Source organism: Trachemys scripta, chromosome 18 (genome assembly GCF_013100865.1).
Source record: "Trachemys scripta elegans isolate TJP31775 chromosome 18, CAS_Tse_1.0, whole genome shotgun sequence".
NCBI classification, from domain to species: Eukaryota; Metazoa; Chordata; order Testudines; family Emydidae; genus Trachemys; species Trachemys scripta.
Window position 1 is genome coordinate 20,026,712 of NC_048315.1, and position 27,789 is coordinate 20,054,500.

The 27,789-nt window shown below is 49.8% G+C and overlaps 1 protein-coding gene across 2 annotated transcripts; it reads right to left on the reverse strand.

Moving 5' to 3' along the window:
* Positions 1 to 2,001: 2,001 nt before the first annotated feature.
* On the reverse strand, positions 2,002 to 26,361 carry RASL10B (RAS like family 10 member B). Of its 2 annotated transcripts, XM_034752796.1 has the most exons (5): positions 26,190 to 26,361; positions 19,222 to 19,286; positions 16,733 to 17,104; positions 3,825 to 3,949; positions 2,002 to 3,055 (listed from the first exon to the last, which is right to left on the reverse strand). In XM_034752796.1, exons 3-5 carry the CDS (start codon positions 16,946 to 16,948, stop codon positions 2,785 to 2,787), a joined length of 612 nt encoding a protein of 203 aa, XP_034608687.1. In that variant the 5' UTR covers positions 16,949 to 17,104; positions 19,222 to 19,286; positions 26,190 to 26,361; the 3' UTR covers positions 2,002 to 2,784. The 2 variants fall into 2 exon arrangements, with proteins under 2 accessions (XP_034608687.1, XP_034608688.1); XM_034752797.1 differs by lacking the exon at positions 19,222 to 19,286.
* Positions 26,362 to 27,789: the final 1,428 nt, after the last annotated feature.

A 27,789-nucleotide genomic window follows, 5' to 3' on the forward strand; every position in this document is an offset into this window, starting at 1 on the left:
GAGATTTGCCTTTAGCTCAAGTGATGGAGGCCTGTGTTTTTGGAGCAGGAGGATCTATTACCCATTGTTACTGTGAAGTTCCAAGTGGCTATGGTGTAAGTACCTAGGTAGACATAGATTTGTTTCAGTTCTCTCTCTACATGTTATATGGCATTCCATTTTCCAATCCTAACTGTACTCGGCGTACAATTTCAGCACAGTGGATAATGACTTAGCAATGCTCCTCTCTTTAGTGGTAATGGTAATTAGACAGCTAAATCACAGCCTATCACATTGCAAAAGTGCTCTCAATATAGTTTGTATTCCAGCAAGTGACTTTGGTGATCATGACAGCAAGATTCCAGGGATTTGGTCATAAAAATGAAACTTTAGAGTTCATTTTTTTTAGAAATGTCTTCTTAATAAAAAGTGTTACCAAGATAGTAATAGCATTACTGTGAAATGGGACCTACCAATGGGAAAACATTGGGCTTTTTGTTTTATTATAGATAAGGAAGGCTTAAACATTTTTTAACCTTTAGAAGCTGCAGGTCTGATTTTACTGGAGAACTTGTTGGTCTCAGGTATGGATTGGGCGCTTCCTCCTCCCTTAAACTTTAACCAAGAAATCTTTTCTCCCAAGAGTTTCTCATGTGTTTGAGCAAGTTAAAGAGGGGAAAAACAGGGTAGACAAGGAAAAATAGGGTAGACAAGACCTATATTTCTAAAATATAAAACAAGCAGAAAATCATTTTTTTTAAAAAGGCAGACCTCTTATCAATCATAAATTAGCCAAAAGAAAAAAAATGTGTGTGAGGGGAGGCACAAATCCAATTTCTCATTTTTTTTTTTGAATGTCACCTTTAAACAACTTGACTGCCTTGCTATAGTGTAATTCAGGAGTCTGCCATTGGATGGCACGAGGGCTTCTGGCCAGGGTTATGTTTAGGGAAAAGATTGTCTAGGACAAAAGTAATAGAAGAATCCAAAAAGTGTAACAGTGTATAAAGTATCACAGCACCTCCTTCTAGTAAAGCCTGAACACAGAACTCTCCCTCTCAGGTTTCATTTGTTCTATTACAACGGCCCCCGGCTATCCCGGGGGGCGGATGTGTGTGTGAGAACAAAGCTGAGATCCACTGCAGCTACCGATCAGCCCTTTTAAACAGTGTAAGGAGATAGCCTTGCCTATTCGGAAACTGTACATACTTGCATATAAACGGAGATGTTGACATCTGAAATGTCAGCCAATCTTTGCAAAGTAGCCTTAAGTTGGGGTGAATTTAGCAGGTCAATTATGGTAAAACAACTGTGGAAAACAGGCGTTTCTAACTGAAGTTCAGTTTTCATTGATCTCTCCTGCCATGACAGTAAGATGTAGGTGTGTTTGGGTCGGCTCAATTTATAAACCATCAGTCCTGATACTTATTTATGCTTATGCCTCTTTACACAGAGGAGCGCAAAAGATCCTTGAGCACTGAAACCATCGTGTTTATATTAGCTGTAGGATCTTTCTCAAACACTAGGTACAGGTCGATACAGTATTTTAGTTATCCTTCAAGGAGGCCATTGTCTAGTTTGGTTTCATTATGATGATCATTTTTAAATCTGTACAAAACTGACAGTGGTCAGCTCCAGCAACAAGAGGTAGAACTCCAGTGCCTGTCCAGCAAATCTGGTACAGTCAGATAGGAGTCGGGCAGGGATGGTGGAACTAACACTAGAATTTCAGGATCATTTTGCTTTCAACCTAGTGCTGGGGGGAAAAAATCCATGTAAAAGGAAGAACAAAAATGATGCAGCTAACTGCCAAACCCAGGTGTCTTGTCAGCAGAAGGGGGGGAGGGGCTATTCGTGCACAGCACACGCGTGAGAATGAACACGCCGACACACACATGCCAAGAAAGGCAAGCCTCAGACATGCGCTCACGCTGTTGAGATATTTAAAAAAAGGTTCGGAGCTTGTAGAAACACAACACAGGAAGGAAACAGGGGAGGAAGGACCAGTTGGGGGTGGGGGGGGGGTTGTGTGTGTGTGGCGGGGGAGGGGAGTGTTGAACCATCTGAAAATTCTGTTCTGAAATAAAAAAATAAAAAAATCCATTTCAGCCATGCCTCTCGCTGTCAGGCTGCTCTGTCCCTGATCCAATGGGCAAAAGAAGGGAGGGTTCAGCTTCCCTGATGCCATGCTACTCTCCTGGCACAAGGGTGAAGGACCTGTTGACTTAAGGCTGACTGGGTCTTTGTATCCCTGTTTGCAGTGAAAACATCTCTGGTTACCAAGGCAGCAGGGGATGCCATGCCACACCTCGTGGTAGGCCGTTGGCATTACAGATGGATATCCATACAAATCTGCCACTTGTCCAGACTAGGTCATCCTCAGGTAATAACCAAGCGGCAGGTAATAACCGTCTTGCTCTGAGATGGCAGAAGACCCCCTCTCCCCCAACTGCACGGTAACCAGCGATACTTCACCCATCCCTGCTCTCTCCAAGCTGCCCCTCTCCCTTCTTCGCTGGACACCACATCATCCAGTCCATGATCCAATGCAGAGGCGGGAGGAGAGGAAGGCGCCTAACAGCCTTTTGCACTTTGGAGCATGATGCCGCCTCCTTGAATCGGCCGTGCCGTCCATGCACTGGGGACAGGCAGGGCGGAGGGTGGCTCACTCTGAGGCTTCATCCAGGAGAGCTGGGCACCCTCCCTGACACGGCTTCCTTTGTCAAGAGAGCTGCTCGCGTCCTCCTGTGCTCGCCCCTCCGTTTTACAAAAGGGTCTCTGGGGGCAGTCGTGGGAGCACGGGCTTCACATGATGGTGCATCGGTTCCTGCGCAGTGCCCCCTGGAAGCGGATGGCGGTGTGGACGTGCTTGCAGCGGGCGCAGCCCACGCTCTTGAGCAGCTCGCTGAAGAGCAACAGGATGTGCCAGTTGTACTTGGCCGAGCACTCGATGTAGCCGCACTTCCAGGTCTTCTTCACCAGGTTGGAGACGTTCCAGCGGGGAATCACCCGGCCCCTCTGCAGATCCCGCTTGTTGCCCACAATGATGATGGGGGTCTCAGTGGTGCCAATGACCCTGCAGAGAGGCAGGGCAGAGACAGACACAGACAGAGTGGAGTAGTGGGGGGAATTGGTAACAGAAAAGAAGAAACACGTCAATTTCTTTCATTGGCCTTCCTTAACCTCCAACCCATTACCCCCTTCCAATTTCCTACAATTGCTCTTCTGCTTCCCACTAGCTCACTATTTTATCTTTATTTCTGTCTCCTGGGGATCCCTCCCCATCCTCAGGTCCTGGCTGGGCCTGTCCCAGTGGCAGAGGATGGCAATCTGGAGCCTCCCTTGTGTAACGCAGTGGGGACAGACTGGTGGCTGCTGCTGGGATGTCAGCAGAGAACTTTGTTCTGCATGGAGGGGTATGGCAGATCCTGCTGTAGCAAACTGCCCAGTCACTCACCTACCTTGTCACAGCAAGCGCAGCTTACAAATACTGGTAAGAAACCCAAAGCTGCTTTGCCAGTGACTAGACTTGGCCCCGCTGTGGCTCTTAATATCTCATTGGCAGCTGCTGGCAGCTTGGAGAGCTCCCATCTGAGCTGTTTGTTGCTCTTTGCTTTTCTATTATGCTTGAGTGAATTTAGTGCAGGTGGATCTAGCCTGCACCTGTTAGAAGATTTCAGTCCCTAGGGCTATCAGCACTGAAGGGAACTCAGCACCCTCCATCCTCCTCCCTGCCCCCAATATATTCCTGGAGAGGATGCACAATTGAGAGGCGACGTTAGCTTTGTGAGCGCGGCCCTTTCCCCAGCTCAGCTGGGCCAGGAGTAAGGCAAGCAGGCACTTACCTCGTTTCTAGGATCTGTTGTCGAATAGTTTTGATGTACTCAAAGCTGTCAAAGCAACAGATGTCATAGACTAGGATGTAGGCGTGGACACTCCGAAGCCCCCTGCAGCACGCGTCCGCCCACTCCTGCAACAGGCACACAGGAATTGGTCAAAGCTCAGGTGCAGAAGCCCCCCATTGGGGTATCTCTCCAGCCTTTCTGCCAGGTCATGTGCAAGGGCACTACTGTGACCATGCCAGGCCTTCTGCTACTGGATTTTATGCCGAGGTTTTGCTGGACTTGGGCACTGCTCCTAACGCAATACCACGCCTGCTTCTGTAAACATGGCTGGTGCCTCAAAACCCCAGCACCATTGTACTCCTCTATTTCGAGCATCCCTAGGGTCTGCTGTACAAGTCCAGATCTGCAGTTACTGTTGCTTTGGGATGGGTGATATTACAGGCGTAATGGGGGTTTTCCCAGCAGCAGCCTCACTGCACCCTGGCGGAATAAGTAGCAGATAATTATAGCAGGCACATGCTCTAGTGTTAATGTCCAGGACTGGGACTCAAGTGATCTGGGATTTATTCCTGGTTCTGTTGCTGACTCACTGTGTGACAAGGGGTAATCACCTAACTGCTCTGTGACTGTGTTTCTCCTCCATCTGCCCCCTCAAGCTCATCCCATCCTGGTTACTAACCTTCCTCAACCCTCCTCTCCTCTCCTTCTTTAACCTCTCGGTCTTCTCTGGCTTGCTCCGTGGCAAATAAAAGCATGCTCTAGTCCAAACAGGAATTAATTCCGGGAAGTCCTATGGCCTGTTTTTATACACACGGTCCGACTAAACTACATCAACAAAACTCCTCTCACCAGTATCTCCAGCTACCTCACCCTGGGTAAAGTTCAGGATCAGGGACCAGCGCAGGGTTAAGTCCTCTTTCATCTCTACAGGATGGATTCAAAGTTGACTCAGGGGAAAAATGATCAAAGTTACTTATGTTCGTGGGCTGTTTGGGCTATATGATTTGCGATTGATGTTGGAAGGGAAAAGCCTAGTTCCTAAAAGTTTGTTCCCCTTTATATCCACATTGGCAGGGCAATGTAGGGAAAGCCTGCACGTGAAGGACCCCAGTCTCCAGGTCTGTTAATTAGGTACTTTCCAACAGCACTAATTTCACCTTGATTGCTAGATACTTGATGGCACTATTAGAGCATGATCTGTCCATGGTTCTGAATTAGCTTGTTTCTAGATTTATAGTGCTTGTCTCTGCTTAATGAACTCACTGAACGTTTTTGCGTTCACCTCTGGCAATCTAGACTGTACACATTTTGTTTGAACTAGAGAGCGATCAAATACATTTCCTGGTCTAGAGCGGCCATTCATCCACATCACAGAATGACTGGGCCAGGACAGCTCTTTACGCAGGAAAGGCAAAGATTAGGATACTAGGTTTTGCTAACCAGAAGGCCCGAGGCCAGACGAGCCCAGAATTGGACTATCCAGTGGTATTTCATGTTAGAACTGAGAGTCATTGGCCGAGCTGAGTTTGTGTAGGCTGCGGAGGTCAGGACTGGAATAGCAGAAGGAGCTATAGATCGAAACTGGTGGTGGTTGTTGTGGGGTGGTCCCAAGACTGGAGTAGCAGGGCATGCCATAGATCAGCACTGGATGTATTGGCAGAGCTGGGGGTGGTCCAGGATGATAACAGAAGGGGATGCTGCAAGTTAGGATTGAGATGCCCTGGCACAACTCCAGCCCACACAAAGTCAGGCCCTCATTCCATGGCTTTGTGTTCCTCCCTGCATTGCCTAGGGCTGTAGGGGACTAGTTTAGTGTGGGTGAGCCATGCTACATATACAGCTTAGGGCTAGAAAATGTTAATAAAAAAAGACATTTGTTGAACAGCTGGGGCTTTTCAAGAGCTTCCCATACAGAACAGTCAGTGTTTTGTGCATGATGCATGAGTGAAAATATGCCCTGCTTTTACCTCCTTAAATGCCACCATTCAGCAGCCGCTAACACTGCATTTGTTCAAGAAAAAAACCGAGAGAAATACTAATTCCCAGTGCCCAATCCAACCCCGTGTAAAGGTTGCATTGGGGCTTCCAGAATGCTGTTATCCTGGACACAAGCGCAGCTCAAAGGTGACTCTAGAAATACAATTGCTGTCAAAGGATCGGAAAGATGCAAGTCCCAGGAAACAAACATAGGAGACATTCCGTCTTTGCCTGCTGAACGTCTGTAGTAGACAAGAATCCAATCCACGGCAGAACCACAAAGCTGTAGAGCTCTGATCACTGGCAGCCTGGGCTCCTCTTGTGAGCCATACAAACTGGCACCATTGGGCACCTCTCTCACTGCACAGGGATGCAACCCACAATTCCTAACAAAACAGGAATCCCCCATGTTTACATGGCAGCTGCTCTAATGGACTGAGGAAGTGGAAGGCGTCCCGGACACTATGGAAATGGGTAGAGATTTAGGATTCCATACAATATGGACCCTGTTATGATAGATAGCTTGGGACAGCATGCTATGCAGGAGAAACTGCAAAATCTTGACTGTAGAGTATAAAAATACAGTTAGAAGAAACTATAGTAATTCTTCCTGTGGTGAGACATTTTCGTACAATCATCCCCTTTTATGGTTATGATATTTGGGAATAAAGCAAACAAAAGGAGCTAGGAATGGAAGAAATGGCAAAGGACACTTTTTTGGCCTGCTGCTTTACAGACCTCAAAGATTTGAATGAATCACTGGAATTAGCGATGAAAGAAACCTATTCATTCATGGTGCCACCCCCACAGCCCCTGGTCAGTGCATGAAAATGACAGGGTGACTTTTCAGTGACTGTTACCAAAGCGATAAAGACTATTATAGTGGCAGCTTATTAGCTGTAGGTTAATATCTTTATGGAAGAGTTCCAATATGTCTGGGAGATCAGTATATTACAGCTTATTACGTTGAGGCTGGGATGCAATTTGCCTGAATGCCATCACTCAAGTCATGTTCAGCATTGTCCATCATGATTTCACTAGGGTGTTATTATTATCTTATCTAGATTTCGCTTAAAGTTGCTTCGCCTAATGATGCCTGCAGTTAAGTGTTGTAATAAAATTATTGGCAATACAAAAAAAACAAGGACTGATGATTAGTTCATTAATGATCAGTTGCTGTTTGCAGTAGCTTATTGATTAGGCACTTGGATTAAGGGCTGATTTCTAATAGATAAATGAGCAATGGTAAATTTCACGGCAAATATTACAGTGATGCGGGGGTGGGGGAGAACTGCTGTATAGGCTACTGGTTACAGCAGGGCTTCTAGCAGTCCCTGAAGTCTACTTTTCCAGTGGCAATGCATCCTTGAGTAACTAGTTGGGCAAATCACATAACGTCTCCATGCCTCAGTTTCCCTTTCTATAAAATGCATTTGACAATATTCTGCTGCTTCAAAGATGAGTTGTGAAGCTTTATTCATGAAGGTTGGAGGTGAAAGGCACCAGAGAATTACAAGAATTCCAAATAATCCTACATCGGGGAGGAGGAAGATGTGGCAATGCTGATGGAAGGAAAGTGAACATGTTTGATTGTCTTACACCGGAGGCAAGTAGCTATTGCTGGCAGGGAGACTAAAAGCCCCAACTGCCAGAGACAAAGAACTTGAGAAAACACCCAGGACACAGGAGCAGTTGGGATGATGTGGATTATGTGAAGTTGATGCCAGTTTCTAAAGGTTAAACTGGTTTCTCTGACAGGGGAGTCAAATATATAAATGGTGTAACTTCACTCCTGTCAGTTAGGTCCTACTAAAGGATAAACTTGAATCTTTGAGCTTGATTCTCCACTGCCGTAGAGTAAACGTGCCTGCTATAGGGTTCCTCTGAAGCATCTCGTACTGGCCATTATTGGAGATAGGACACTGGAGTGGATGGACTTGGGTCTGAGCCAGTAGGACAATTTCTACAAGTAATACCACTGAAGACAATGGATTTACTCTGGTGTAAGTGACAGGAGCACTAGGCTGTTACATATTTGTAGTATCTTGACCATTGAAAGGGTCCCTGTATTGAAAAGGAGCTGAGTGAACTCGGAGCAAGGGTCTGTCAGTGCAGGTGCCAGGCTGGCCAGTTCTTCCTCCCCAAGTGGCTATTCCAGAAAGTAGGTTCCCACCAATTGTTGGAGCATTAGCGGCCAGATTGTGCTCCCCTTGTGACGCACGTGTGAAACTGGGCCTGGACGCCCCGGTGGATTAGGCTGTTGCTTTCCTGTTGTTTTCCTTTGCGGCATGAGTGTGAGAAAGTTTGCTATGAATTAGCTCCACGCTGCTCTTTCTGTTCACAAGCACCTCCCAAAAAGTGTGCGACCGTCAGGTCTAGCTGCCTGTCTGTCCCTTCATGAAACGCCTGTGAAAGAGGAGCATGCACGCCATCCCTTCCTCGCTACCCCCGAGTGGAGTGTCACCCATGGCTATAAAGCCTAGTGGATGGATGGAACCATCCTGATAGGCTGCTGAGCATTCCAAAGAGGCGGGGATCCATCATCGAGCATTCTAAAGGGGCGGGGATTGATGGCCAGAAGGCAGCACAGAGCTGTGTGCTCTCAGCTGCCGAATCCATGTTCCTCCAGCACAGAGAGAGAGAGCGGTACATTCTTCTCACAATTGTGCCTTGTTTGTGCAACAACAAGGCCGTTCTGGGAGAAGCTGTTGCCATCCCCTGCTTAGGGCATTAGTGGATAAGGGGCTATTCTTTCTGTCTAAGGATACCCAGGGAGAGGTGCTTATCTCCTGCTCGCTTGCTCCCCACGCAGCCTCAGCTCTGCTGAATTATGCATTGCCAGAAGCCCTATATTTTGTGTGATTATAAACACGGCATATTTATAGATTGCTGAGCATCGCTTTCCGCTTGGTGATGTAGCAGCCTTGGCCCGGGTGCCCCCAAGTTCTGCTTCAGAGAGGCAAATGAAACTATTTAAAGCAACTAGGGCAGGGTGACAGGATCCATGCCTGGTATACGGGGGCTTGGGGTGAATTCTATTTGCAGTGCTGGCCCCCATGTGAGATACTGTGTATGGAGCCCATCCACCGTCCTCCTTTGCCCTCTTTATGCTCCAACTGAATCCTGGGCAATCTCCTGCCTGTGTCCTTCCTACAGCTGGGGTGACCCCCTCCTTCACCTCTATATAAAGATCTGTGATGTCTCAATAACCCCAGCGCAGACTGGGAAGCTAGGAGGTGAAGCTGAAGTGCAGCGTTCCAGGCAAGGAGCCAGGAAGGCCACATAGGACTATAGGCAGGGATGCTGGTCTGACCAGCAGATAGGAGAGCATGACATGGGACTGACGGAAAAGCAGGCCCTTATGTGGCTACCTATGGTGCTGTGATCTAAGGGTACTTCTCTTAGAAAGGCCTGGCCTCCAGATAAGGTTCAAATTCACTTACCATTGGCTCCGCACTACACAAATAACCGTTTGCACTAGTGGCAACCACAGAGGCCTTAGTGGCACGATGGGAATGTGGTGGTGGGTTGTGATATGAACAAGCAGCCACCATGGAGACAAGACGTCTGCCTCGCTGGGCTAGGAATCCCTTAAGGACAGCCTCTCCCATGGCCTCTCCAGGACTTGGTCCTTTCAATCAGAGGAATACAGGGCAGATCCCCTCGCTCCACATTTTGGCATTTCAACTTCTGCCTCTGGCCAGCGATGAGCCCAAGCTGTGAAGTCTGGCTCCAGGTCTAAACTTTCCCACAGTCCCAGGAGGGTTGGAGCAACCCATTTCAGAAGCCTTAGGGCGATGGACACGGCCTGCTGGAAAGCAGGTATTCTTTATCCCCAGAACCCACGCCAAGCTATAGATGCCCCTCAACCTTGCCCTGGAGGGACCCCACCTCCCTTAGTCCTCTGCCTCTCTTCTGAGCCTGCCAGGAAAGGTTCCAGTTCTGATGGGGGCATCTGTTCCTCTGGAATGGTTCTAACCCACTCCATGTTCTACTGATAGTCTCCAAGCAATGACTTCTGGTCAGTACCAAACTGGACCAATAGGGTGATCTAGAAGGAAAAGCCTTTGTAACCTATGACCAATCCCCTGAGCCATCCATTCTCCCTTCAACAGCCAGGCCTCCTCTTTCCCATTGAGGTGATGCACTCCTACCCCTCTCTACATTTATCCCTCCTCTGCAGTGTCGGCCGTAGTGTTTCCCACCTCCCTTCACTCCTTTGAGATCATTCCAGGGCCCATTCTTCCTTCCTTGGAAATCTCCATTTGTTTGCATCTTCCGCCCTCTGTGGTGCACGCCGAGACATGGAGTATGTTAGGCATCATCCGTCATGTCAATAAATTACCCTTTGCTTTTTCTGTCTGTCTCTTGCGCTGACCTTTTTGTTCCCTTGTGCAGTGTTGAATTTTGATCCTCCTCCTTTCTTGTGCAGGTCTGGGGGAATCCTTCCATTTTTATCCCTTTAGTCTATTGACCTCCTTACATCACAGCAATGCTCCGCTCTGAACCTGTCCAGCTGAGGGAGGAGGAATGCAACTCCCTCAGAACTCCCCAGCTGAACCCCATTTATATCTGTCTGGGTGCAGGGCACTGAGGGTTGATTTAGGGCTCAAAGGGGATTGAACTGGGGCACTGGCATTGTGCTTGGCTCTTGGTACACGCTTGAAGTTCACAGAGTCTAAGGCCAGCAGGGACCACAGTAATCGTCTACTCTGACCTACAGTATAACATAGGCCGGAGAACTGCATTGAATTAATTCCTGCTCGAACTAGAGCACCTCTTTGAGTAAAACGTCCACTCCTGATTTCTCCTCGGAGCTGCTCCAAATTTTTCAGCAAAATGGTTTTACAACCCAATTACAGCAGAAGTTTTTCATGTTGGTCAACATTTTCCAGCTTTTTCCAACCACGCCCCCCCGCCGTCCCCTGAAACTAAAAACCAAACAATTTTTGGTCAACGTTTTTGTTAGTCTCTACAAAATTGGGGGGGGGGGGGCCAGAGGCCACTAGGTTTTTGCAAATAGAAACCTTTTGCTGAGAACTGATTTTTTTTTTTAAGCCAAAACCAGATTTTGAAAACCAAAACTGTTTTGTGGGAAATTTGGGGAGAAACAAAAAACAAAACAACCCCCCCCATTTTTTTCCTAACTGCCCCTTTGAAAAAATGCCAGTTATTTTTTTTACCAGCTGTTTCACGCGCAGTGCAGTGAAAGGCACCTTTTAGGACCACTTCCCTCTTCTACCCGTTAGGCCAATGTTTCTCAACCTTTTTGATACCAGGGACCGGCTTGCTACTGTGTCAGGGACTGGCATCGCTCCAAGGACCAATCATTGAGAAACACCGAGTTAGACCGCTCTCCGTTTTCTTCCCCCCCGGTTAGGGGTAGGGCTGTTCATTGTGTATTAGTTCCTTAAGCCTCATCTACACACACATTTATACCTTTTTAAATATGCTGGTAAAGTCAAAGTGGCACAACTTCCTAGTGTGAACATAATTCTATCGGTATAACGGTGTTCATGCAGATACAGCTTATTCCCATGTAGGAAGGGATATAAGCTATCCTGCTATAAAGCAATAATGCCTCCACTCTAGGGACTGTACCAGCATCACTACGGGTAGACATACCAACCTAGATTTTTAAAGCTATTTAGGAGTTGCTGCGCTCAGCGTTGCAACACCTAACTGATTTAGGAGCTGAAGTCTAATTTTCAAAAGGGAATTAGGCACTTGGGTGGAAATGAGACCAGCTCCTAAATCAGTTAGGCCTTGCAATAAATACCTTAAAAATCTGGGCCCCTGTCCACACTGAAATCAGAGGTGTGGCTGCAGCATGGGTAGATATACCCGAGCTAGCTCTACCCGGCGGATAACGATCTATCTGTCAGGGGTCGATTTATCGCGTCTAGTCTAGACATGATAAATCGATCCCTGAGCACTCTCCCATCGACTCCGGTACTCCACCGCCGTGAGAGGCGCAAGCGGAGTCGACGGGGAAGCGGCAGCAGTCAACTCAGCGCCGTGAAGACGCCACAGTAAGTAGACCTAAATACGTTGACTTCAGCTATGCTATTCTCATAGCTGAAGTTGTGTATCTTAGGTCGATCCCCCCCAGTGTAGACCAGGGCTAACAATAGCAAGGAAGCTGCAGAAGCATAGGCTGTAAAAGCCCAAGCAGGGACCCTGGATACTTACTCAGGTGACTAGCCCTGCTGAAGTCCATGCTATTGTGTCTTTCTGGTGCTCAAGCTAGCTAGATTAAAGCTAAGTTGGGTATGTCTATATGACCTGGAATCATGGGCAGCAGGTTTAAAACAAATAAAAGGAAGTTCTTCTTCACACAGCGCACAGTCAACTTGTGGAACTCCTTGCCTGAGGAGGTTGTGAAGGCCAGGACTATAACAGTGTTTAAAAGAGAACTGGATAAATTCATGGAGGTTAAGTCCATTAATGGCTATTAGCCAAGATGGGTAAGGAATGGTGTCCCTAGCCTCTGTTTGTCAGAGGGTGGAGATAGATGGCAGGAGAGAGATCACTTGATCATTGCCTGTTGGTCCACTCCCTCTGGGGCACCTGGCACTGGCCACTGTTGGTTGACAGGATACTGAGCTAGATGGACCTTTAGTCTGATTCAGTACGGCCATTCTTATGCCCCGTGATAGCAATGTAGACATGATGTTTCTGCTTGAAACAATTATTCTGATCCAAAACTGTATCAGGCCTTAAATTTGGAAATTGCTTTTGCTCTAATCTACGTCATGTGCAGATATTATGGGGATGAGCTCTAGATAAATGCTTGGAATAAATAAAGAGCCAGCACTTCCTATCCTGGGACTAACTGGAGCCAGAGCCAGTGGGAAATGAAGAAAAGGGTCACATGATGTTTTTTCACAACTCAGAACAGATTCAGTTCAAGTTTGGGGAGGGGACTGTTTGGATTCTACCCAGGCTCTTTCCCCATGAAAAATTACTGTCTTGTATCTTAATAGCAGAGAGCCTCGTGTGTAATCCTTAGGCATATGTTCCTTTCATACCCACCCCTCCATTAGATTCTGCACAGCATGGCCCACGTCCTCCAACAGCAGCACATCTGAAATTGAGCAGCCTTTAATTATCTCTATTTTGGTCCCATTTTGTGGCTTTCACAATCTGAATGAGATTCTGGTCACTCATGTTGAAATGCTTCCTCCCCACAGCCAGAGATCTCCGTCAACTCTGTAGTGTTACTCAAAACTAAGTCAAGAATGGCTTCTCCTCCTACCCAGGGCCCTTGCTATCCACTCCCTTGGGCAAATATCCCTCAGGATAGGACACAGAGATCAAATTTCTAGACACCATAAATGGATGCTTCTTGGAGAAGCTTGTCCTGTAACCTAGAAGGAATAAGGCAATTCTTGATTTAGTCCTAAGTGGAGCATAGGATCTGGTCCTAGAGGTGAATATAGCTTGTACTGTTCGGTAATAGCAACCATAATGTAATTCAATTTAACATCCTTTGGAGGGGGGAGAGGGGGAGGAATGCCAAAAACCCCACCACAGTAGCATTTAACTTCAAGAAGGGGAACTACACTAAAATGAGGAAGCTATCCCAACAGAAATCAACAGGAACAGTCATAAGGGTGAAATGCCTGCAAACTGCATGGAGATTATTTAAAAACACCATAATAGAGTCTCAAACTAAATGTATACCCCAAATAAGAAACAGTAAGAGGACAAAAAATGCCACCATGGCTAAACAGACTAAGAGAGGTAGTTAGAGGCAAAAAGGCATCATTTAAAAACTAGAAGTCAAATCCTACTGAGAAGAATAGAAAGGCACACAAACTCTGGCAAGTCAAATGTCGAAGTATGATAAGGCAGGCCAAGAAAGAATTTGAAGAGCAACTAGCTAAGATCACAAAAACTAACAGCAAAACTTTTTAAATACATCAGAAATAGGAAGCCTGCCAAACAGTCAGCAGAACCACCGGGTGATCAAGGTGCTAAACGAGCATTCAAGAAAGACAAGGCCATTGTGGAGAGGCTAAATGAATTCTTTGCATCTGTCTTCACTGCACAGGATGTGGGGGAGATCCCCACACCTGAGCCATTCTTTTTAGGTGACAAATCTGAGCAATTGTCTCAAACTGGGTTGTCAGTAGAGGATGTTTGGAAATAAATTGATAAATTAAACAGTAATAAGTCACCAGGACCAGATGGTATTCTCCCAAGAGTTGTGAGGGAACTCAGAGATGAAATTCCATAACTACTAACTGTGGTATGTAATCTACTATGTAAATCAGCCTCTGTACCAGATGACTGGAGGATAGCTAACATAATGCCGATTTTTTTAAAAGGCTCCTGAGGTGATCCTGGCAATTAGAGACCAGTAAACCTAACTTCAGTAGTACCAGGCAAATTGGTGGAAACCATAGTAAAGAACAGAATGATCAGACACAGATGAACACGATAGGTTGGGAAGAGTCAACACAGGACTGGACAATGGGATGGATCTTTCAAAATTGCCCTGTTCTGTTCATTCCCTGTGAAGCATCTGGCACTCGCCTCTGTCAGAGAGAGGATATTGGGCGAGATGGACCATTGGTCTGACCCAGTATGGCTGTTCTGTTTTTATGTTCTTATTACACTTCTCTGAGACTACGCTTTACCAATCTGCAAGAAGGGACATTGTGAGGATTCAGCTTTGGGTTGAAATTAAGCACATGAAATTTCAGCCTCAAAGGGCATTTTTGGGACAATTATACCCTTGGGTAATCGATATGCATTTAGCTAATCATAAAGCACCCATCCCCATAGTATCTACATTGGAGATGAGAATCAGAGCATGGATTCTGTCCTGCCACCTTAACTATGGAGCCACTACCCTGACTACCTCCATAACCATCACCAGTCCCCTACAGATTCTGAAATCACCCTCACTCCCTGATTGATCGCCCAAGAAAATGTACTGACCTCCCCAGACAGAATGCATAAAGTTAACGTCTCAGCACCAAGAGAGACATTAGTGGCGACTTTACGTTCTGCATCTGCTGGGAGATCAATGAAATTGTACTGCACAGTTTCAGCATGATGCCCTGGTACACTACGAATTCAATCAGTCCCTCAGACTGTTGGTTGGGATGCCCTCCGTTACAGCCTTTGATTTCGCCGGCTGATGTTGGAGGGCAGAATATCCCACCTAGGAACTGCCTGTTTCTGTTACAGCAGCCAAGCATCCCCCAAAGATGCCAGGTTTGTTTTACGTGAAGAACGGCGAGAGAAACGCACCATACCCGGCAGATCAAATACATACGACACATCGGGGAAGGTAGGAAGGGACAGCAAGGGACTGAGACGCAGGTCCAGATTCACACAGGGAGTTAGGCGCCTGGGATAATCAAACCTACTTGTTCAGGAGCCTGACTTCAGAGATCCAAGTCTGGCCAAACGTCACGTTATTGGGCTGCTTCTATCCCACTCGAGGAGGGATCTGAACTAGGGCAGGAGCGTCTCTCTCCTAGGCCCTGTTTCAGCAAAGCATTTCAGCCTATTGAAGTCAGTGGCTTCACGTACGCTGGAGCTGGAGGTGGAATTTCTAGCTCTCGTGGATGTCCAAGACCTCTGATCGAGCTAGGACAGTAAAACCAACAGCACAGCCCCGGGGCGGCAGGAGGAGCTAGCCACAGGAGTACGTACCTAGGTTCGTAGACAGGATCGTACTAGCCCATGCCGCCGCGGCTACACTGCTAGTTTTAGTGCGCTAGCTCGATCCAAGCCAGTGCGTGTTCCTCTGCCCGTGCTGGAAATTACCCCTCCAAGCGGCGGGGTAGACATATCCAGTGAGATTTAAGCAGGTGTCTAACGGAAAGCACATGCTGCGGTGATTCACTGAACAGGCCACAATTTCTACGGTCATTCAAATGCCTAGGCTGAGTTAAGAAGACACCATCCTTTTAATAAATAATAATAATACCTAGCGCTTATGTAGATCTCAAAGTGCTTTGCCAAAGGAGGTCAGTATCACTATCTCAATTTACAAATGGGGAAACTGAGGCATACAGCAGGGCAGTGACTTTCCCAAGGTCACCCAGTAGCGAAACCGGGAATAGAAGCCAGGCCTCTTGAATGCCAGTCCAGTGCTCTAGCTTCCTATTTTCTCCTCTGGAACGATGTACAGTATCCAAAATGTTCCGGGGGCATCAAAAATGGGGGTTCAGGCCTGTGGGAGAGGGGCACATGTTGTGACAGGAGAGGGGGCTACGCGCGGAGCCCCAGGTGGGTTATTTGGGGTTTGGATAATGGGGGTCACACTGCGTTTTCTGCATGTTTATGTGATTCCTAAAGTTCATTGCAATTCTCACTGAGACCTAATCTCTCCAGCGCTGAAAGGCATCAGTTCCCATGACACTGCAGATCGTGCCCGGCCATATATTGTAACTGTCATGAGAATCAGCCAGATTGCAATATGTTAACGACACCTTCCCTGGTTTAGCGCCTTCCACTCAAGGGTCTCAAAGCAATTCATGAAACGGAGGCACCAAGAGTGGAAGCGACTCACCGAGGCCACGATGCGATTCAGGGATTAGAACCCAGGTGTCCTGATTCCCACTCCTAGGCTCAGAACACTAGAACAAACCTTCCCCGAGCAGCCCCCTTCTTACACATTTGTTTACCAGGCAAATCTTGCCCCGGACATGCAAGACAACCTGATCCTAAGAGTAAAACTACTGCAAAAATATCCCTGGGCTGCATCTTTGCAGGGCTGTGGATTAGTGTCCTTAACGGAAACCCATCATATGCCAAGTCAAATGGCAGGAGACTCATGGCATTGGGTCTCTTCTGTTAAGTCAGAGCACATGTGACCTCAGGGGGAGGCTCAGAACCGACTCCCATTGTTACTGACAGGCCCATCTGCCTTTGGCTGGCGTTACCGGGTCAGCACCTGGCACACGTACCTGCAGCGTGTTAACTGGGAAAGATGTGATGGGTGGGAAGTCCATGATCTGTAGGTCGTGCACGTGGCCGTTCATGACCACGGCCGGCAGGTAGACACGCCGTGTCTTGGTGGGCGCGCACGCCTCGCTGAACTCGTTGTAGAGGAACTGGCGGACGATGGCGCTCTTCCCAACCCCTTGAGCCCCAAGCACGGCGACCTTGAAAGTTGTCACCATGCCTCCCGGCCGTGGCCCCCCCACGCGATGTGGCGATCGGCTCCTTGGCGCAGGCCACTGCGTTTGCACTGCCAGGAAGGCCCCCGGGCTGCATATTCCAGCGGCTGCGGTTTCAGCCCCATTCAGGAAGCATTTCCTCCTCCGCCCAGCCTGTCACTGCAAGACCAAGAGCGACCCAGTCAAACAAGACACGCCCTCCCAAAGTATCCCAGGTAGCCTCTCGCCAAACAAACAAACAAACACAGCCCTGCCTAGCTAGCTAGAGCTCTTACCTGGCCCCACGGTATCTGAGCACCTCACAGCCTTTTCATGTGTTCATCATCCCAGCCCCACCGGGCTGTTATGCCCATTTTACAGGTGGGAAACTGAGCCACAGACTCAGTGACTTGTCCAGAACAGGGAATTGAACCCAGGTCTCCCAAATGCTCCGAGTGCTCCAACCACTGGGCCATCCTTCCTCCTACCTCTGCCCCTTTCCGTCACCTGTGCTGACAAAGCCCTGGCTCTCTCCAACCTCCCCCCTCACTGCCACCTCGGTAGCAGATTCTTAACAGTCCCATTGGGGGCAGTTTTAAATGACACCAGCTGGCGCTGGTCCCCTAGGGATCCCGTTTCCATCATTCTCCTTGCCCGGTGCAGGGGGCTGCAGGGAGGGAGGTTGAGGAGAGGGCTCCAGGCTTGGCTGGGCTGTACCCCCAGTAGAGGACTTAGCGATGTTTCTGCAGCCCTAGTGGCTCAAAGAGAGCAGAATGAGCCGGAGAGTCTGGTAACCGGCTACACTGAAGGGAAATGAGACAGGAAATTAAGTCACAACCCCCTTTTTTAAAACAATTAAAAGGGAGACTGTAATGACCAGTTAAAGCACCTTGCAACGCACCCAAACTGGACAAACTCACTACATTCAGCAGCATGGAAATGCAGCCACCTCTGGGGTGGAGGAAGCAGCCAGGCACATAATGCATTGCACAACAGGTTGAGGGTGGTGAGGCTGAGAATGGAACACTTTCGTCAAAGGGCAACAGAGCAACTCTTGTAACAACTACCCTAGTACTGCACCTAGAAGACACACTGATTGTAACAGACCCAAACAATACTGGTCTGATCCAGAGACCAGTATCCTACCTCTCTCCCATACCAGATCGCTCCGTAGATCCATGAGGCCTGCCATCCTGCCCCCCTCCTCTGCTGGATCAGTCCAGAGGCCCATCTAATCCAGACTCCTGCCCCCTTGTTCCCATATTGGATGATATCATAGGTCTACCCAGTTCAATATTCAGCTTCTGGCTGCAGGCACATTATCCCACTAGGTCCTCCACTATTCCTATGGCCAATTGCGCAGTGCTACACACGGTGGGGGCCCCATTCCTTCCTGACCCCTGCAGGCAACCAGCTTCTGCCATGAAGCATGAGACTTGATTAGCCTGACTTCATAAAGGCTGCACTGGAAGTCATGGCCAGGGCGGGCAAGACAGCGCTAAGCCCACACGTCCTGACAGCGCCTTCCCAATGCTAAGCTAGCAGCATCTTGACTTGCCTGACACCACAGCTCATGCACAGCTTCTGATAAAGGAAGAAAGGCAGGCCTAGCCTCAGATGACCAAACAAAAAAACTAGGCAGAAAATAGGAACAAAGAGGAGCAGCAGGTCTCAGGATCGCGCCTCTCACCGGGCCTTCCTCCCTTGTCCAGAGGGAACCTCACCTCAGCTTTCCCCCTCCACCTACCCCTTCCCCAGCTACAGGCAATGAGTCAGAAGAGGCTGCCACAAATCAATTCCAGCCAAAGCGAAAGAACGGGATTTGTATTACTCTAGCATCTAGACTCTCCAACCTAGATCAGGGCCCCATTGCACTAGGTGCTGTGCATAGATACATAGGATCAGTGAAATGGAGGGCTGGAAGGGACCGCAAGAAGTCAAAGTCCCGCCCACTCTTCTGAGGCAGGACCAAGGAAACCTAGACCAGTCCTGACAGGGGTTTGTCCAACCTGTTCTTAAAAACCTCCAGTGACAGGGATTCCAGAGCTTCACCACCCTAATAGTTAGAAAGCTTTTCCGACAATCGAACCTAAATCTCCCTTGCTGCAGAATAAGCCTATTACTTCTTGTCCTGCCTTCAATGGACTTGGAGAACAGTCTTTCAACCAGTTTTGCACCCATCTTATAGTAAGTTCATCTAGACCCCATTTCCCTAGTTTGCTTATGAGAACGTCATGTGGGACTGCGTCAAAAGCCTTACTAAAATCAGAACAGACGAATCTACTGCTTACACCTACCTGCTAAGCCAGTAACCCTGTCCAAGAATAGTGAGAGATGGTCGCTGCCCCCAATAGCTTACAATCTAAACAGTTAAAATAAAGGAAAGAGAGGGGACATGATTAGCCCAACACTACCCAACAGCAGAGCTAGGAACAGAACCCAGAGCCCCGAACCAATGTCCGAGTCGTTGGATCAATTTCTTGCAAGTTAATTCAAGGCCTTCCTACTAAACTGCGTAAGGGCATGTCCACATGAGGCTAGTTATTCCTCAGCAATATTAATCTGAATTAACTAATGGTGTGAAGTTAAAGTAGACTAGTTAAACCACATTAAACCCCTGTTTGCATGCTCTTATTCTGAATTCAGTTTAGCTGAATTCACATTTACTTTCTGCAATTTTTAACTAATCCACTTTAAACAGCAACAAATAGATCCAGACTAACACGGCTACCCCTCTGATACTTGACACCACTTTAAACATTCATTCTGATTAACTTTCCTGAGAGTTCCCATGTAGACAAGCACTGAACCTGGGCCCCGTGCTGGGGGCAGACCAAAATGGGGCAGCCCAAATGTGAAAGTGTTTGATAGCTGCATATCCCAAGGGATCTGTATCTGTTTCTCCATCAGGGCCAAAGTGACCTGGTAGCAGCCCCCCCCGAGAATCAAGTGTAGGCCAGGAATGAGAGAATTTTAGAGCATTTTGACAGTTCATTTGGAAATTTAGCAAACTAAATAAAGGTGAAAAACACCTGACAACAACCTAGACGGAAAACAAAAAAATTGGTTTGCGTCCAACAAAGTGTTTTGTTCAACCTGAAATTTTTTTAGGTTTGTTTCAGCAAGAAAATAAATAAATAATAATAATAAAAAAAACACACACCAAAATTTTGTATTTTGGTTTGAACTGAAATGATTCTCTCCCTTTGCCCCCCACCCCACCCCAAATTTTTCAGCTTGGCACCCAAACCAAACCAAACCAATTATTATCTCAGCTCTAGATGAATGGCTAGGATAAACTAGTACGGGCTGTTGGGGATTATGAAGAGGTGAAATTCACCAGCCACCGCTTAGGGCATTTCTAAACTGACACCTCCCAGAGCTGAGAAATCCATCTTGTGTTCGCTCAGACAAGTGGAATCGTATTTAGCTGGGGCCATCACTCTGCTGTGTGAACGGCTTAATGTTTCATTTCAGGGTTTGATCATTTATGTGATTAACTTGACGGAGGCTAATTTCTGAGCAGGCAGATCCGCCGAGTACTACAGACGTGGACACACGGTGAGACACGCACGCGCGTGTCTGGAGACAAATGTGGATACGCTCTCCGGGATGTGCGCGTGAACACAGATACACTCTGGGACTCATGGAGACGTGGCTACACATTCACAATACAGGCGCACACACAGAACGTGGCACACATAGACATTCATCCACACATGCCAGCCCAAACACATGCATCAACACTGCCCACAGACAAACGCACCTGGCCACATTCACACAGACAGGCAAACAACAATGCACACACATTCGGACAGACGCATATGGAGATATACTCATGTGTCTGCGCCCTGTCTGCTCTGAAGTCAATGATCAAACTTCCATTGACTTCGATGGGGCCATTGTCTGCAGAGGTCTGGTTGTAGCCCAAGGTTTCCCATCAGGCACAGGCAGTTAAGAAAGAAAAGGGGTTTCTTTATGTCTAGGGGAAGCAGAGGATTCAGAAAAGAAATAAACAGGGACCTCGGGGTGAGCCCAGTTTTGCCTGCTGGCAAGCCCTGACCCAGTCCCCGTGACAGTGCAGTGTTGACCAGCTGTGGCTAACAGCACCATCTCCGATTATGTGGTAATAACTGTGTCATGAATCTAGGGGAAGGCTAGCAACCTTTACGTATGCAATAGCATAAAATCCCACCACTACCACCATGTCAGGGTCCCCCCCCGAGGTACAGATGTGGGGACCCGCATGGGTCTACGACTTTGCCCTGATTGTGAGCTCCACTATGAAAAGTGGAACAAAGTTGATAAAGTGTCACAATAGCCTACAACAATAGATGTTGATGGAAAAAAGTGCAAAAGGGAGACAGATTGAATTAATCCAAACCCAAAGGCCTCTTCAAAGAGTGTTAAAAATCACACCTGGTAAGCAAGAAAAGCGGGGGACTGGAAATCAATGAACCAAAATTGGTGTGTTGGAAATTCGGCCTAACTGGTGAACAAAGCAATGAGGGGGATGTTCTGTCCAGCTCATAAAAAAGCCTTAGAGGAGAAAATAAACAGATGGACAGACGTGAATGCTGGCTGCCTGAAAGACAAGAGAGGGGGAAGGAGCGAACTTCGCCAATGTCACGGCTGCCACCCACACCGTCCCCTGGCAACCTGAGACACACTATGATACTGCTATGTCTTCGTCACCTTGATCCTGAGAGATGTCCTGACCAAACCAGGCCAGATACAGCGAGCCCAATGACATTACCACCTGCAGCAGCTCCGGCTAAATCCCTACCACTGCTTGGGATGTGAAACTGTCACAGCCCCTTTCCAAGTGTGTGTCCTTTTCCCTCCCCACCTTACGTCTTCTCTTTCCTCTCTCCGTTTTACCCTCTGTCTAAGCCAAGACTGGATCTTTTACAACACTGCTGTAAGCCTGTGACCCGGGAGGCAGCTAAATCCAATGCCTGAAACACCCCGATCGGGTACGAGATTGCCAGGTCTCGGAGTAGCTGCATTTTCAATCTTGACTGTTCTTTTCTCTCCCCTCTTGGGTGTGTTTGTCTTGTTTTGTCTTAAAGGAAGTAGGATCGGACTTTAATAGCAGCAACATTTCCAGGCTAACTTCTTCTCTTTTCCCCAAAACGACTAAGGCAGAGGATTGGGAGTCAGGACTCCCGGGTTCTATTCCTGGCTCAGCCACTGCCTTGATCTTGAACTAGCCCCTTCCCTTTTCCGTGCTTCAGTTTCCCCCACCTGTAAGAGGAGAATAATAATACTGACCAACCTCACAGGGGCTGTGAGCCTTAATTCATGTTTGTAAAGCACTTGGTAATGCTCAAAATGGAACGCACTATAAAGTATTTCTCCTGCTCCTGCATTTTCTTGACACATTCCTCCCAGCACGACTTTCTTTGATCTCTCATCAGGCTTCCGGCAGGTGCTTTTCCCCAAGTCATGCCTGGTTCATATTCCTGGGGTCCCAGGTTGGAATTCAGCCACCAGAACCAGGGTGCTGGTCGCCACCTGGAGAAAATATTGTCTCCTGGAACCAAGTCCTTGGCCAGGCAGCTTCACACCATCATAGGCTGCCATGTTTCCATGCATGTCACACTGTCAGATCACAACAAGCCATCCCCGCATCAGCAGCATCACACGCCCCCCACCCATCACATCACCACCGGGTCACGTGCAACATGAATGGAGCTAGGTCAGCCCAGGGCGGAGGGGAGTGAGGGGAGCAGAGGAGGTCAACGCATTTTAGGAAGATTTAAACCTCATGAAAATCAAGATGTGCCCCTGATAACCCAGAAGGGTGGTATGTGCAGGACCAAAGTCCCTACTTCTATTTAGGCTACAGCTCTGCAGGGATTATGGGGAAATGCAGGAGTGTCCTTAACCAGGTACGATGCTTTCGTCAAAGCTCGGATGATTGATCCTCGCCTTCCTTGTAACAGCCTTGCTTTTTTTCCAGTTTGGGGAGCCAAACTATTGCAGCCAGTGCACTGCCTAGTCAAACAGATGACCCAGCGGTTTAGCAATAGCCAGAACCACAGAGGCTAGCCCTGACTCGGGCTGGATGGAAGACAGGGCGCTGAACCCCTGGGAAGGTTGAGGCTCGCTTGGCCCAAGGGCAACCCCTATCAACAGGCTCGCTCTCTTCCTTCACTGCAAAGGAAGGAAAGGTTGAGATGCAGGACTAATGGAGGGGAAGCAGAGAAAATAGGGGGCTTTATGTTAACAGGACAATCCGGGGGGCTTGGAATGGGGGGCTGGTTGGGGCTGTAGAGTCCAAGCAACTGGAGCTATGCTGGTATACAAAGCGTAGACGCAGCCTAAGGAGAGAGAAGGGGTTTTTCCATCACTGTAGGAACACCACTTCCCTAGGTCAATGGAAAGGTTCTTCTGCTGCCCTGGCTGTGTCTGCACTAGGTGAGACTTTTCACTCCCCTGAGCGATGAAGGTACATCAGCCTCAGTTTTAAGGGTAGACCAGGCCTCAGCGTTGGTAGCACACCTGCTCTGCTAGATCTCTCCCCCACTCAAAGCCTGTGGCTGTGAACGCTGCAGGAGAATCTCCCTTAGCTAGCAGCAGTATTACAGCTTTTATCCTCTTGGTGGGTCTCTCCCACAAAAAGGCAACATAATCACCAGTTCATGAGCAGCTCACGAGCCACCATACAAGAGGCAGGGAGATCCTCGTCTAGGGAGCTGGGCTGGAGGGCCATGGTTCTGGCCAGCATTGGTAACCACGTTCCATTGTGTGGTTTCTCCTCAGACAAAGTCCCACTCGTTTCTGAGAGGGGCCTTTGATGCGTTTGGGGAGAGTGGCAGAGGATGTGTGGCAATGCCAGGCCCAGCCTCCTTTGCTCCTCCTTCCCAGATATGTAGCCCCCTGGCCAGAGTTTGGGATGGGTCCACAGGCTGTTGGAAGAAGAAGTGGGGGATGGAGGACCATGCCAGGAATTGCCTTCCCGTGGGGTCCTGCTTTCAGAGACGGCGAGGGAGCTCGGCAGGGTGGTGATTCCTTCCCCAGTTGGTCCCTGTCTCCAGAGCGAGACTGGGCCCTGAGTTGCCGATGCCGAGTCCAAAGCAGCCGCTTGTTTTGCTTGAGGACAAGGCCAGCGGTTCCTGGGCTCTGGGAATCTGAAAGGCCCAAAGCATACCTCTCCTCCTCCCTTCACAGCGGCCACAAGGAGCAATCTACACAGCTCTCACTCTCGGTACTAGGCCAATCTCCTGCTCTCCCAGCAAAGGAAACTGCCAGGTTATTGCTGTGAAACAAGAGGATTTCTACAGGCAGAGCGAAACTGGAATTGTAATGAAATAATCTGAACTCTCCTAGCCCCCTACATTTCCATGGGGCCTTCCGTTCCTCTGGTGCTTCGTAACCAATCAAGGCTCACCAGCCTCCTTTGACTGTTAGCCCCGCCCAACAGAGGAGGAAACTGAGGCATGGACAGGGAAGTGACTTGCCCAAGGTCACCCAGCAGGCCAATGGCAGAGCTGAGAATAGAATGTAGGTCTCCTGACTGCTCTGTGCTTTAACCACTAGGCAAAACTCCCTCCTCTTCACAGGACCGGTGCCCCTAACAGTGCACTCTAAGGTGAGACCTCAAAGACTGCTGTGCCCTGAGCTAAAAGTAGTAACTAGCTCAATCCAGCCGAGACTTTTATATCGACCAAATTCCCACCGTGGTTAGACACCCTCTTACTGCCCCTTGCAGCCAAAGGTTTTAGCTACAGGTTCACACTCCGAGGGAGAGTACCACGTGCACGGGGGAGTTTGGCAGTTAGAGCTTGCACATAAATAGTGCATGTATGCAGTGAACATGTGCACATCGGCCCACGGGCGCATCTGCAGAGGGATGCGCGCGGTGACCTCGGCGGGTCAGCCTTTGCAGCGAGCACTTGCACATCAGGCACATGCAAGCGAGCGCCCGGGCCTGTGCAGAGAGCGTGTGCACTTCAGCGTGGACCCAGTGCCCATGTGAGCGCAGGTGAGCACAGGCAGCCCGCGTGTGCCCTTCAGCGCGTAGCCGGGGAGCATGTGTCAGGATGTCGGCGTGTGAATATGCATGAGAGTTTGTATGGCGGTGTTGGAAGAAAAATAAGCTGCTACGCCCACCCGCGCACACCACAATATGCTGTAGGGAAAGTCAGCGACACCCAGATGGAACGTTAGCAACTAGCTCCGTGTAATATGGAGCTCACCGAGAGCTTGGACGGACCAGCCCTGGGCCTGGGGGAGAGAGGAGGTCCCCTGTGAAACCGACCAGCCCTGAAGCCTGGAGGGTGGATTCCCCTGTGTGTCAGGGACACAGGGTCTGGGAGAAGCTCCCGGTTCAGATTTCAGCATCTCCCCAGTTCCAGGCTGACAAGCTCTCTCTTGAATTACAGACCAAGTAAACAGCAGCAGGAGGGAGAGGGTGCACTGCTGGGGGTGGGGGGGCTCAGCAGGAGGGAGAGGGTGCACTGCTGGGGGTGGGGAGCTCAGCAGGAGGGAGAGGGTGCACTGCTGGGGGTGGGGGGCTCAGCAGGAGGGAGAGGGTGCACTGCTGGGGGTGGGGGGCTCAGCAGTCCAGTATCTGGGGAGCCGGAAGGGGCCCAGGGAGTCAGACTGAGGTTAAACTTCTTCCTCCGCACAGAGGCAGCATCCCTTCCATTCTCCCCGGTGTGGGGATCTCACCAGGGAAACTACCGGCTATTCCCAGGACCTTCCCAATCCATCCCGTCTCCCCCTTTCCTGCCAGCAGCCCTGGAACCCCTGAAACGCTTCGAAAGGCTCCAGCAAGCTGTTCCCTGCACCCAGCCCTTCGCGGCCAGGCCGACCCCTCTCCCCCCGGCTGTCTGCCCCACTGTGGATGCAGCAGCCCATCTCCAGCACTGCGGGGGAGCGATGCACTGGCACTGGTTTGCCCTCCACCCTCGCCAGGCGCCTGTAGCCCTCCCAGAGCACAGCTGAGCCTGGGGAGGGCAGATTGAATTCCTCCTCTGCTCCTGTCCTGGTGGGATCCTGGACCCAGCCGGCCTGGCTGCTTCTCCCCCCGCCCCCCAATTGCACAATTTCAACTTTGGTTCCTGATTTGTTCCTTGCCTGGAAAAACAGCCCCCCCTCCCCATCCCCGCCATCTGGAACTTTATTGCATCGGGCTGGGCGCAGCAGCCCCTGAGCCCCCCCACCCCGCCCGCCCGCAGCCCCCCGAGCTGGGTTTCTGCCTTGCCCCGAGGACTGTCTATGGGGCCGGAGCGCGCTCCGTGCCCGGGGTCCTTACCTCGCCGCGGTGCGAATCCCAAGGGCGCGCTGCCCCCAGCCCAGGCACCCGCTGTCTGCCCGGATCCCCGGGAAGTGGGGCGGCGGGGGAGGGGGGGTCGCTTTTCCATCCAGCAGCCCCAGCTCCCGGGGACTCTGCTCCGGCCAGGCAGCTGGGGCTGCCGCTGCCCCTTTCTCCAGCTCCCTGCGTGCAGGGCACCCGCCTCGGCTGGCAGCTGTTCCACTGGGTCACAGCGCCTGCCATGTTCCCGCAGTCAGGGGGGGGGTAGTTTTAGCAGCCGCTGCAGCTGCTCCAGGCCGGGCAAACGCGTCAGCAGCGCTGGGAGGCTGCAGCCGGGGAGGGGACCCTGCTCAGCTGTGCGCTCGGCTCTGGGGACGGATGGCCACGAGGAGCCCCCAAAAGCAGCCGGGGGTGGACTCACCAGGCCCAGCTGCATGGCCCACCCGGCCTTTGGCGCCCTGAGCACTAGCAACAGCCTCCAAGGGGTGGAGCTGCTGGAGCCCGGCCCCTCTCGGGCCTGGGGGTCAGGCTAGCCCTGGAGAGGGCTGAGTGCCAGTCCTAGCCTCTGCCACTGCCCCCCGTGGGACCTCGGGCAAATCACTTAATCTCCCAGGGCCAGACCCTCACGTCCATTGATTTCAATACCTTTGGAGGAGTTGTGCCTCGGTTCCCCACCCATACAGTCCCGGCCGGGCCATGGATCACGGTTTCTCCCTGATGCTGAATCGGGCATGGTTCTGGGGAAAGAACTGGGACCCTGCTCTTTCTATCTTCATTTATTTCTTAGTGGCATGAGATGGTTTGGGCCTGATTTTCGGGGAGGGGCTCACGCCGGGCTCTGTTGGTGCGTACTGTGCACTGCCCGCGCTTTGGCGCATGCCAGGCTGCAGGAGTTTGCATCTGTGCACAAATGCGTTTGGCACTGACAAGCGGGCGAGGGAGTTAATGCCCCAAAGGCGTGTCCAGTGAGGGGCGCCGGGGCAAAGTTGTGGGTGCACATATGGAGTCGTGGGGAGGGAGGGCTCAAAATCAGGCCTTGAAAGCCACATTTTCAAAGGAGGACGGAGCCAATGCACCAGGTGGAATACACACAGCCCTTGTTGTTTTCACAACCCCCTACATTTGTACATACAAACCTCTGGTAACTGCTATCCCAGCCTGTCTTCTGCATAGGGGTGTAGCCAGGGAAAGGGGGGGAGGTTGGGACCTCCCTGCGCCCAGCTGCCCCACAGCCCTTGAGGAACACAGAGCAGATTCATGTTGCTTTATGTTCCGGCTAGGACCAGGCAGCAGTGGTCCTGGGATCGGGGCTGTGAAAGGTGATAGAAAAGGCACCTTTGTCCCACATCATATCTAGACTGTCAGAGCATCTGAGCTAACATTTGGCTAATTCCCAAAGCTGTTATGAAGCTTAATTAATCAGGGCCAGCTCCTCAGCTGACAGAGGTCTGACATCTGTAGAGGCCGGCCTGGCTCTAGTAGCATACTGTCGTTGTTCTCCCGTATCTTGTCTGGTCTGTTATTCTTGTATATTGCCTAAGCACAGCCTCCACAGCTTTTCAATACATCAAACACCGTCCCCTATGTCAGTCCCCTGCGG